The sequence below is a fragment of the Mustelus asterias genome, chromosome 18, assembly GCF_964213995.1.
Source record: "Mustelus asterias chromosome 18, sMusAst1.hap1.1, whole genome shotgun sequence".
In the NCBI taxonomy this organism is placed as follows: domain Eukaryota; kingdom Metazoa; phylum Chordata; class Chondrichthyes; order Carcharhiniformes; family Triakidae; genus Mustelus; species Mustelus asterias.
In genome coordinates, this window is record NC_135818.1 from 89,311,562 (window position 1) to 89,324,175 (window position 12,614).

Sequence of the window (12,614 nt, forward strand, 5' to 3'; positions counted from 1 at the left end):
TGATTGTACTTTGGTAGATAGCTGACATGATGGTGCTTTAATCTTCTTGTCAATCTCGGGGCGTGACATATATTGTGTTTGAATGTTATGGATAGCAAGTAAAATAAACCAGTTGATATTATAGTTAATGAAATGTTATCCATCGAGTGTGGTCTACAGGTCAAAGTAAAAGGGAAGATTTGTATAATTGCCTGATTTGGATGTATAATGTGCTGTTTCGTTCCAGCAACTTGTTCTGTTAAAAGTATAGATTCCTTCACCACTCTGCCATATCATGTCCACTTCATCCAGGTGGCTTCCTGGTGTATAACACTCTCCTCAGTGTTTGGGCCCCTACTATATGTGAGTTGTTCAGACGACCACATAAAAAGCTGCTGAATTAGGCCCAGAGCAATATTCAGCTGCTTTGTCTATATAAGAACATAAGAAATAGGAGCAGGAGTAGGCCATCTAGCCCCTCGAGCCTGCTCCGCCATTCAATAAGATCATGGCTGATCTGACGTGGATCAGTACCACTTACCCGCCTGATCCCCATAACCCTTAATTCCCTTACCGATCAGGAATCCATCCATCCGCGCTTTAAACATATTCAGCGAGGTAGCCTCCACCACCTCAGTGGGCAGAGAATTCCAGAGATTCACCACCCTCTGGGAGAAGAAGTTCCTCCTCAACTCTGTCTTAAACCGACCCCCCTTTATTTTGAGGCTGTGTCCTCTAGTTTTAACTTCCTTACTAAGTGGAAAGAATCTCTCCGCCTCCACCCTATCCAGCCCCCGCATTATCTTATAAGTCTCCATAAGATCCCCCCTCATCCTTCTAAACTCCAACGAGTACAAACCCAATCTCCTCAGCCTCTCCTCATAATCCAAACCCCTCATCTCCGGTATCAACCTGGTGAACCTTCTCTGCACTCCCTCCAATGCCAATATATCCTTCCTCATATAAGGGGACCAATACTGCACACAGTATTCCAGCTGCGGCCTGACCAATGCCCTGTACAGGTGCATCAAGACATCCCTGCTTTTATATTCTATCCCCTTCGCAATATAGGCCAACATCCCATTTGCCTTCTTGATCACCTGTTGTACCTGCAGACTGGGCTTTTGCGTCTCATGCACAAGGACCCCCAGGTCCCTTTGCACGGTAGCATGTTTTAATTTGTTTCCATTGAGATAGTAATCCCATTTGTTATTATTTCCTCCAAAGTGTATAACCTCGCATTTCTCAACGTTATACTCCATTTGCCATATCCTCGCCCACTCACTCAGCCTGTCCAAATCTCTCTGCAGATCTTCTCCGTCCTCCACACGATTCACTTTTCCACTGATCTTTGTGTCGTCTGCAAACTTCGTTACCCTACACTCCGTCCCCTCCTCCAGATCATCTATATAAATGGTAAATAGTTGCGGCCCGAGTACCGATCCCTGCGGCACGCCGATATGCATCTCTTCCATTTCAGAAATTACATTTCCCAACCCAGTACCCCCACCATCTCAAGGGTAGTGCAGGAAAGTGGAATTAAGATGGAAAAATCATTCATTCAATGGTGGAGCAGGCTCGAAGGAAATAGTCTGCTCCAGATCCTGTGTCATATGTTTGCCTGTTCACTCTAGAACTTAGAACTAATGGCAGGAGGAGGCCATTCGGCCCCTCTAGTCTGCTCCATCATTCAATATGATCATGGCTGATCTCATCTCGACCTCAACTCCACTTTCCTGCCCGTTCTCCATAACCCTCCAAACCCATTATTATTTAAAGATCTGCCTACCTCATCCTTAAATTTACTCAGTGTCTTGGCGTCGACCCCACTCTGAGATAGTGAATTCCGCAGATTCACAACCCTTTGAGTGAAGTAATTTTTCCCCATCTCTGTTTTAAATCTGTTATCCCTTATCCTAAAACTATGACCCCTTGTTCTAGGTTGCCCCACAAGAGGAAACATCCTCTCTGCATCTACCCTGTCAATCCCCTTATACACTTCAATTAGATCTCCAATCATTCCACTAAAATCGAGAGAGTATAGGCCTAAACTGCCCGATCTCTCTTCGTAAGACCAAGTACTCAGCTGGAATCTTATCACCGTTCATGCCGGTGGGATTTTCCCATCCCGCTGCAGTGAACAGAGATTAGACTGGCTGCCAAATTCCCTGACCTCGCTGCAGCGGGAGTGTGGTATGGACGGCAGGTAAAGTCGCACCCATTATCTCTGGAATCAATCCAGTGAACCTCCACTGAACAGCCTCTAATGCCACTACATCTCTCCTCAAATAAGGAGACCAAAACTGTACATAGAACTCCCAATGTGATCTCACTGATGCCTTGTACAGTTACAGCAAGACTTCCCTACTTTTATACTCTATTCCTTTAGCAATAAATGCCAAAGTTTCCACTTGCCTGCCTTATTATCTGCTGTACCTGATACTAGTTTTCTGCGATGCATGCACAAGGAAACCCAAATCCCTCTGCACCAAAGCACTCTGAAGTCTCTCTCCATTTAGAAAATAAGTTGCCTTTTCATTTTTCCGACCAAAATGGATAACCTCACACTTATCCACGTTAAACTCCAACTGCCAAATTTTGGCCCACTCACCTAACCTATCCATATCCATTTGTAAATTTCTTATTTCTTTATCCCAACTTACTATTCATCTATTTTAATGTCATCTGCATTAAACCTTCCAACTCTGCATCCAAGTTGTTAATATGGAGGGCGATTCTCCCATTCCGACCCGCTAATTTTTTGGTGGGTTGGGCCGGGAGAATCGCGTGCACGCCAATTTGCGGGATTGGTGCATGCGTTCCCGACACGCACGCATCTCCCAGAGACGGGAACTGACGCGGTCGGAACCACTCAGGAAACCGGCGGGAACGTCAGGTAAGTGATTTTAATCTATTTTTAATGTCATTTAAATGTCATAATCGGACCCGGGACTGAATTCTCCGGGTCCGATAGCATCTCCTGCAAATTCACTCCGGCACGACTTAGAGTAGCTCCCCACTTTTGGGGAACTAGTGGGACAGCCCCGCTGGAGTGAAGGGAGGGGAATTGGGGCCCCCAAGGGGGTTTGGACGGCAAGGTGGTAGTCTCCCCTGAGCATGGGCACCTTGGCAGTGCCAGCCTGTGCTCCTTGGCACTGCCCAAGGGGCAAAGTACCCATGCCCAGGAGGCACCTTAGCATTGCCCACCAGGCATGGGGCAGTGCCAAGGGTGTAGGGCTTATTGGGGCGGGGTTTAGGGAGCAATGCTAAGGGGTGGAGCTAGATGCAGCAGGCCCAACTGGGGGCGGGGTCTAGGGAGCAACCGGAGGGGGTGGAGGGGTCAAGCTGCCACTCTGCAAACAGGATCGGTCAGGGCTGGAGGGAGGTGAGCAATCAGGGCAGGTTGGGGAGGTTCTGCTGGATGGGTCTGCCTCCCATGGGGTGGGGGTCTGTTGGGGGCGCCTGTCTCCCGCGGGGAGGGGGGGGGGGCGCTGGAGATCGGGGCGCTCCGGAACAGGTTGGGGGGGGGGGCTGGTCCAGGAATGGTCGTAGGGGCCGCGATCGGGCTGTGTGTGTGTGTGTGTGGGGGGGGGGGGGGGGGGGGGTTGGTGCTCAAGGGACAGCATTGCGGGGGTCCCTGGCTGGCCAACGATCGAGCTAGCTGGCCAGCAAAGTGCAGGCTGACAGTTTGGGGCCACTGCGCATGTGCAGAGTTCCGGAACTGTCAGACTCCGGTGCGAATAGGCCCCACCCCCCGAGCTTTTAATGATATTCACAATTGTGACCTCTGCATTGTACAGAGTGGGGGAGATTGGAGTCTGAACTGCCACTGAAAAAACAATCGTAATTTACACCAGTTTTCCCGCAGATTCAGCACTTCGAACTTTTTTGGGAGAATCGCCCCCATAGATTGTAAATAGTTGGGGCCTGAGGACCAAACTCTGTGGCATTGCACTAGTTACATCTTGTCAACCAGGAAAAGAGCCACCTATCCTGACTTTCTGTTTTCTGTCAGCTAGTCAGTCTTCTATCCAAGCCAATAAATTACCCCTATCCCCATGTGATCTTACCTTGTGTATTAATCTTTTGTGCTGCACCTTATCAAATGCCTTCTGGATGTCTTGAGAACCTGAACCCAGAACTGAGGCTGACACTCCATTGCAGTACTGAGCGAGTGCTGCACTGTTGGAGGTCCCATCTTTTGGATGAGACTTTAAACCGAAGCCCCACCTGCCCCCTCAAGTGGATGTGAAATGGGGAAGGTATTAGCTGACTTCCAAGGTGAATAGCCACACTGGCCATTACGGGGATTGAATCTGTGACTTTGGAGTTATTAGCACCAAGGTACAGCCAGGATTTCGAGGAAGAGCAGCAGGGAACTTCTTCTGGGCAACTTTCCATCCACATTAATGTCAGCAAAAGCAAACGAGATGGTCCTTCTCTTTCAGTGCTGGAACTGACATTTTGCTGTGCACAAAATGGTTTTCCCTTGTCCATGTACTTACGTCACTGCTCTTGTGATTCAGTATATTTAAAGCAAGTGAAAACATTCCCTGGGAAATTGTGTACATTTTTCTGTTTTAATGTGGGCTTGGTATTTATATCCTGATGGTGATAATGTTCATTATATTTTCCCCTCCCTTTTCCTCGAAGCAGTCTCCCCTATCATGAGTTGCGAGGACTCTCTATAACCTATACCAGGAGGTCCTCGCAATGGGCTTGTTGATTCCTCTCAGGTTTCCTTCCTCCTTGTGAGGTATTGCCTAACCTTCACTTGGCACCTTCCCACAGCCACATGTTTAATATTGGGAGTTCACCATCCAGATAGCTGTGGGCACAAACCCACATCCTAACACTCCAAATCTGGAGCTGGCTGCCAGAAAAAGTGGTTAACTCGCGATCAAATGATACCTTACAAAAGAACTCCTTGTTGAAAAAGAGAAACTCAGAAGCTCACAGATATTAATGAATAAGCTTGATTCACAATGGTTTGGAGGAAACTTTACCGATCTTGGGTGGGTTCGGTCCACTTATGAATCGTGCAAACAACAGTTTTGTTGAGCCAAATGGTTTTTCCTTGTAACAAACTGTTTTATACAGTCCTTGATGATCTGCATCTTTTAATATACAGCAGTTATGGCTGCTCAAATGAAAGATCCCAAAGGTGTTGGAGTCTAGACATGCCAAAAGGCAAAAACAAACCTCTTCAAAATAAGAAGTACTTCTCTAAGGAACAGAGGATTCAATTAGATTCAATTTGATCAGCCTATTTTTGCAGATCAACTTCACCTTAACCCCATTTACCCATCCTCTCCCTCAACCCACATACCATCTCCACCGCTCCCCCAATCCCAGTAACTCATTCCCTCCCTCAATCCCACTTTCCCATTTCCCCCCTCAGCCCCAGTTACTCATCTCCTCCCTCAGCCCCATCTATCCATCTCCTCCCTCAACCCCATCTATCCATCTCCTCCCTCAGCCCCATCTATCCATCTCCCCCCCAGCCCCATCTATCCATCTCCTCTCTCAGCCCCACTTACCCATCTCTTCTTCATATTCCTCAATCCCACTGACCTATCTCCTCCTGATACCCTTCAACCTCGCCTACCAGGTTCTCACCAGGTTCTCCAACACCTCCTATCCACCTTTTTCATGCCTCCTGCAACCGCACCCACCCACCTTTTTTGGAGATTCTATATTGGGATTTGGGTGTCACTGGCGAGGCCAACACCTGATGCTCATTCTGAACTGCCGCTTAGAAGGGGAATGTGAACTGTCTTCTGGACCAGCTGCTGTAGGTACATCCATGGTGCTGTTAGGGAGCGAGTTCCAGGATTTTGACCCAGTGACAGTGAAGGAAAGGCGTTATATTTCCAAGTCAGGAGAGCAGGATGGTGTGTGGCTTGGCTGGGGACCTGAGGGGGTGGGGTTCCCATGCATCCTTTGCCCTTGTTTTTTCAGATGGTAGAGGTTGCCGGTTTGGAAGATGCTATCGAAAGATCCTTGATGAGTATCCCTGATAACAGCCACTGAAGTATCTGTGGGGGCTATCTTGAGCCAGTGTTTACCATCCGTGCGATTGCCGGCAAAAGCTCAAGACTCGGACGTCACGGTTCTCATCATTGAGAACATAATTTCAAATCTTCCTCGCCCTTCACATGGGCGTGAACCTACTTTGCATGAATTTGAATAGATTTAAATGTTATTAACCTGTACCCTCGCCAGATATTTTCTCCCTGCCGTATATTGACACCGCATGGACGTGGCCTGGTTTACAACACATTCACACAGACGTGAACCTGTCATGAGGGTAACCTGGGGGAGCAAAGGCTCCCAGGGGAGAGGGACATGGCCAGACAGTGCACTGGTTACTAATGACATCAAGGAATATGGCTTTAGCGCGTGACAGTGCTGTTGAGTTAGACAATCATCCATAATCTAATTCAATGGTACAGCAGGCATGACGGGCTGAATGGCCTACTCCTGCTCCTATTTTTGTGTGATGGGTATGACTCCAGTCAGTGGAGAATTTTCCTTCTGATCCCCATTGACTTCAATTTTGCCATGCTCAGTCAAATGCTGACTTGATGTCAAGGGCAGTCACTTCCACCTCATCCCTGGAACTGAGTTTTTCTGTCTGTGTTTGAATGCTGTATTGAGGTCAGGAGCTGAGTGGTCACTGAGTGTCAGTCAGCAGATTAGAGATGTGTAAGTGCTGCTTGATATCACTGTCGACAATCCCTTCCATCACTTTGCTGGTGCTCAAGAGTAGGCTGATAGGGCAGTAATTGGCTGGGTTAGACTTATTGCTTTTTCAGGGCAGGACATAACTGGACAATTTTCCACATTGTCAGGTAAATGCCAGTGTTGTAGCTGCACTGGGATGGCTAGTCTAGGGGCCCGGCAAGTTCTGGAGCTCAGAGAGGGTAGATGTGTCCAGATCACCAACAACCTGTCCTGGTCTCCCTATGCCAACGCTATAGTTAAGAAAGCCCACCAACGCCTCCACTTTCTCAGAAGACTAAGGAAATTTGGCATGTCAGCTACGACTCACCAACTTTTACAGATACACCATAGAAAGCATTATTTTTGGTTGTATCACAGCTTGGTATGGCTCCTGCTCTGCCCAAGACTGCAAGGAACTACAAAAGGTCGTGAATATAACCCAATCCATCACGCAAACCAGCCTCCCATCCATTGACTCTGTCTACACTTCCCGCTGCCTTGGCAAAGCAGCCAGCATAATTAAGGACCCCACGCACCATGGACATTCACTCTTCCACCTTCTTCCATCGGAAAAAAGATACAAAAGTCTGAGGTCACGTACCAACCGACTCAAGAACAGCTTCTTCCCTGCTGCTGTCAGACTTTTGAATGGACCTACCTTGCATTAAGTTGATCTTTCTCTACACCCTAGCTATGACTGTAACACTACAATTTGCACTTTCTCGTTTCCTTCTCTATGAACGGTATGCTTTATCTGTACAGCGTGCAAGAAACAATACTTTTCACTGTATGTTAATACATGTGACAATAATAAATCAAATCAAACCAAAAGATGAGCATATGAGGGAGAGCGGAATAGAAGGAAACATTGATAGTGTGAAATGAAGTCGTGTGAAATGCGTATGGTGAGACACGTGAGCATTAACACAAGGGCAGAACAGTTGGGCCAAACAGCCTGTTTATGTGCTCTATGCTTCTAAATTCCCTTCAGTAGCTCACAGTGGTCATTATACACTAACTGTGGTAAGGAGCTGGCTGTGAGTCTTCAGAGAATAATTTTTATGCCACAATTCTCGGTTTCTCTACACCAAACATCTCGATTTCCACAGTGGATAGTTTGGTGTATTTCTCTCTGCCAGCAGGGTAAGTGACTCTAGGGACTGCTTATTATCATTCAGACAGAGCATTTACAGGTTTCACAAGTATTTCTTGCCAGCTCTGAGGACTGGTTCCCACAGATTCACACTTCACCATTTCCCAGAGCTAACTGAGCCAGTGGATCCTCTCTGTCTGAACATAGAACATAGAACAGTACAGCACAGAACAGGCCCTTCGGCCCACGATGTTGTGCCGAGCTTTATCTGAAACCAAGATCAAGCTATCCCACTCCCTATCATCCTGGTGTGCTCCATGTGCCTATCCAATAACCGCTTAAATGTTTCTAAAGTGTCTGACTCCACTATCACTGCAGGCAGTCCATTCCACACCCCAACCACTCTCTGCGTAAAGAACCTACCTCTGATATCCGTCCTGTATCTCCCACCACGAACCCTATAGTTATGCCCCCTTGTAATAGCTCCATCCACCCGAGGAAATAGTCTTTGAACGTTCACTCTATCTATCCCCTTCATCATTTTATACACCTCTATTAAGTCTCCCCTCAGCCTCCTCCGCTCCAGAGAGAACAGCCCTAGCTCCCTCCAAACCAGGCAGCATCCTGGTAAATCTCCTCTGCACTCCTTCCAGCGCTTCCACATCCTTCCTATAGTGAGGTGACCAGAACTGCACACAATATTCCAAATGTGGTCTCACCAAGGTCCTGTACAGTTGCAGCATAACCCCACGGCTCTTAAACTCCAACCCCCTGTTAATAAAAGCTAACACACTATAGGCCTTCTTCACAGCTCTATCCACTTGACTGGCAACCTTTAGAGATCTGTGGATATGGACCCCAAGATCTCTCTGTTCCTCCACAGTCTTCAGAACCCTACCTTTGACCCTGTAATCCACATTTAAATTAGTCCTACCAAAATGAATCACCTCACATTTATCAGGGTTAAACTCCATTTGCCATTTTTCAGCCCAGCTTTGCATCCTATCTATGTCTCTTTGCAGCCTACAACAGCCCTCCACCTCATCCACTACTCCACCAATCTTGGTGTCATCAGCAAATTTACTGATCCACCCTTCAGCCCCCTCCTCTAAGTCATTAATAAAAATCACAAAGAGCAGAGGACCAAGCACTGATCCCTGCGGCACACCGCTAGCAACCTGCCTCCAATCCGAAAATTTTCCATCGACCACCACCCTCTGTCTTCGGTCAGTCAGCCAGTTACCTATCCAATCGGCCAACTTTCCCTCTATCCCACACCTCCTCACTTTCATCATAAGCCGACCATGGGGGACCTTATCAAACGCCTTACTAAAATCCATGTATATGACATCAACTGCCCTACCTTCATCAACACACTTAGTTACCTCCTCAAAAAATTCTATCAAATTTGTGAGGCACGACTTGCCCTTCACGAATCCGTGCTGACTATCTCGGATTAATCCGCATCTTTCTAAATGGTCGTAAATCCCATCCCTAAGGACCCTTTCCATCAATTTACCAACCACCGAAGTAAGACTAACCGGTCTATAATTACCAGGGTCATTTCTATTCCCTTTCTTAAACAGAGGAACAACATTCGCCATTCTCCAGTCCTCTGGCACCATCCCCGTGGACAGCGAGGACCCAAAGATCAACGCCAAAGGCTCTGCAATCTCATCCCTTGCCTCCCAAAGAATCCTAGGATACATTTCATCAGGCCCAGGGGACTTATCGACCTTCAGTTTATTCAAAACTGCCAAGACATCCTCCCTCCGAACATCTATTTCCTCCAGCCTATTAGCCTGTAACACCTTCTCTTCCTCAAAAACATGGCCCCTCTCCTTGGTGAACACTGAAGAAAAGTATTCATTCATCACCTCGCCTATCTCTACTGACTCCATACACAAGTTCCCACTACTGTCCTTGACCGGCCCTAACCTCACCCTGGTCATTCTTTTATTCCTCACATAAGAGTAAAAAGCCTTGGGGTTTTCCTTGATCCGACCCGCCAAGGACTTCTCATGTCCCCTCCTAGCTCTCCTAAGCCCCTTTTTCAGCTCATTCCTTGCTAACTTGTAACCCTCAATCAAGCCATCTGAACCTTGTTTCCTCATCCCTACATAAGCTTCCCTCTTCCTTTTCACAAGACATTCCACCTCTTTTGTGAACCATGGTTCCCTCACTCGGCCATTTCCTCCCTGCCTGACAGGAACATACCTATCAAGGACATCCAGTATTTGTTCCTTGAAAAAATTCCACTTTTCATTAGTTCCTTTCTCTGACAGTTTCTGTTCCCAACTTATGCCCCCTAATTCTTGCCTAATCGCATCATAATTACCCCTCCCCCAATTGTAAACCTTGCCCTGCCGTACGGCCCTATCCCTCTCCATTGCAATAACAAAAGACACCGAATTGTGGTCACTATCTCCAAATTGCTCTCCCACAACCAAATCTAACACTTGGCCCGGTTCATTTCCCAGTACCAAATCCAATGTGGCCTCACCTCTAGTCGGCCCATCCACATATTGTGTCAGGAAACCCTCCCGCACACACTGCACAAAAACTGCCCCATCCAAACTATTTGACCTACAAAGGTTCCAATCAATATTTGGAAAGTTAAAGTCCCCCATGACAACTACCCTGTGACCCCCACACATATCCATAATCTGCTTAGCAATTTCTTCTGAAGGCACTGATTTTCAGAGCGAGTCAAACAGCAAGGAGGGATGAAAGGGAATAGGGACTAGCCTTGACCCTTGAACAAGGACCATTCTCATATACCCTCCCATCCTGCACCTCCCATGTCTCAATTCTAATGCTGAGATTGAAGATCTCATGCAAATTTGGTGTGTGTGAAAATGAAATTTTTCACTCTTCTCTCTCTCCTTCCTTCACTGAACAAGCACAAGAGGCAGAGGGTGAGGTGGCATGCAGTCATTGGATCAGCATGTACTGGTGACAATGATGAGATATCTACATTGGTGGCCTGGGCGACAGCTGATGATGCTCAGTACATAAAAGAGCATAAAACGAGAGGAAGGAAGTGACGCACTGAACATCTACAGGTTGCATGCGAGGTCTTCACACCTAACATTATGGTCTGAATAACCCAGATGTCAGGACATTGTTTCCTTACGAACACAGGAATAGGAGGAGGCCATTTAACTCTTAGGGGGGAATTTTCCCATCCCACCTGCCCGCCATGGGAATCGTAGTGGGCGTGACACGGACCATGCAAAGGTCCGTTGACCTCAGGTGGGATTTTCCGGCCTTGGGGTGAACGCGGCCAGAAAATCCCACCCTTCGAGTCTGTTCCGCCATGGATCACTCCATCTCCCTGAAAGATTTTACTTAAGAAAAGTCTGTCAATCTCAGATTCATAATTAACAATTGATCCAGCAATTAAACTGCTGTTTGTGGAAGTGAGTTCAGAATCGTGTGTAGATTTATTTCCTGATTTAATTCAGGAAAGGCCTGTATCTTCTCGGCTCTATTCCCGAATGCTAGAGTCCCAAAACAGCATTAATACCCCATAATACTTTGAGATTTTCATCAAATGATATCTTAACCTTATAAATTGCAGGGAGTGCAGCCCTTGTTTGTGTAATCCCTCTTAAATTAACACTTGGAGTCCAGGTATCATTGTGATCGATCTACATTGCACTCCCTCTATGGCCAATCATCCTTCCTGAGGAATTGCTCACAGGTGTAGTATAACCATGTTTTTGTATAGTTGAAGCATGACTTCTGCCTGTTTGCATTATATTCTCTAGATATAAAGACCAGCATTCCATTAATTTATTATTTTCTGTATCTGCCCATTAAATGATCTCTGTAGCTGGACTCTTAAGTTAATGAATTTGGGCGTGTTTTCTTTGGGGAAAAGAAGCCTGACGGCTGTGACAGAAATTGACTACCTTAATCCTGTAATTACACCACAAAGAGCTTAAATCCTGGCAGATTTGAGTCACCAATTTGGTCTTTGTTTTAGTCTCTAACACAAGTGGCAAATTTCACAACCTCACAACCTTCGGTGTGGGGAAAAAAGCTTCTCCTCTGTGTCTTAAAGCTCTTCTGTTTGACATTACATTCATTTTATCACATAGATATATCTATTTTGTCTCATTTTTAAAAATTGTGTGCAATATTTTGATATTGTGTCAAAATATAGGCTGGTGTCTGCACTTATGTCAGTTGATAATGTTGCCCTCCATGATTGTGGACGTATTTTTCTCACAGTTATCCAACATGACCCTGGCAAGTGGAGCACTGGGCAGAGGAAATGTGCTTATGACTCCAAGCCTTCAGTCATCAAACAAAAACTTGAACCCAATACGCGCTGCCCACTCCGACCTTCAGATACCCAACTCTGGATCAGTGGACAGAATAGCTTCTGCAGCTTCCCGGTAAGATCTGAAGAACGAACACACATTTTTTCCAAACTAATTTGTTCAACATTAGCAAAGACTGTAGTGTTTTACATCAGACTGACAAATGCGAACTGCTGCCAGGCTAGTTTAATCAAATCAAATATTAGCAAGTAGCAATCCCACAGTGTGTTCAGCCTGGATTGGATTTTTAAAATTTCTTTCACTGGGTATGGGTGTTGCTGGCTCGGCCAGCATTAGCCCATCCCTAATTGCCCTTGAGAAGGTGGTGAGCTGCCTTCATGTACACCCAGTAAGAAGTTTAACAACACCAGGTTAAAGTCCAACAGGTTTATTTGGTAGCAAAAGCCACACAAGCTTTTGGAGCCCCAAGCCCCTTCTTCAGGTGAGTGGGAATTCTGTTCCATCGACAGCGACATCCACATCCC

General features: G+C 46.6%; 1 protein-coding gene across 5 annotated transcripts in view; it reads left to right on the forward strand.

Moving 5' to 3' along the window:
* ttll5 (tubulin tyrosine ligase-like family, member 5) overlaps window positions 1-12,614 on the forward strand; it is a 340,921-nt gene that overhangs the window by 184,653 nt on the left and 143,654 nt on the right. For all 5 annotated transcript variants that reach the window (XR_013500071.1, XM_078234550.1, XM_078234552.1 and 2 more), the window contains one exon: window positions 12,038-12,204. Coding sequence is in view for 4 of the 5 variants with exons in the window: in XM_078234550.1 (XP_078090676.1) it covers window positions 12,038-12,204 (167 nt within the window). In the remaining variant the exon portion in view is untranslated. The remainder of the gene's footprint in view (window positions 1-12,037; window positions 12,205-12,614) is intronic.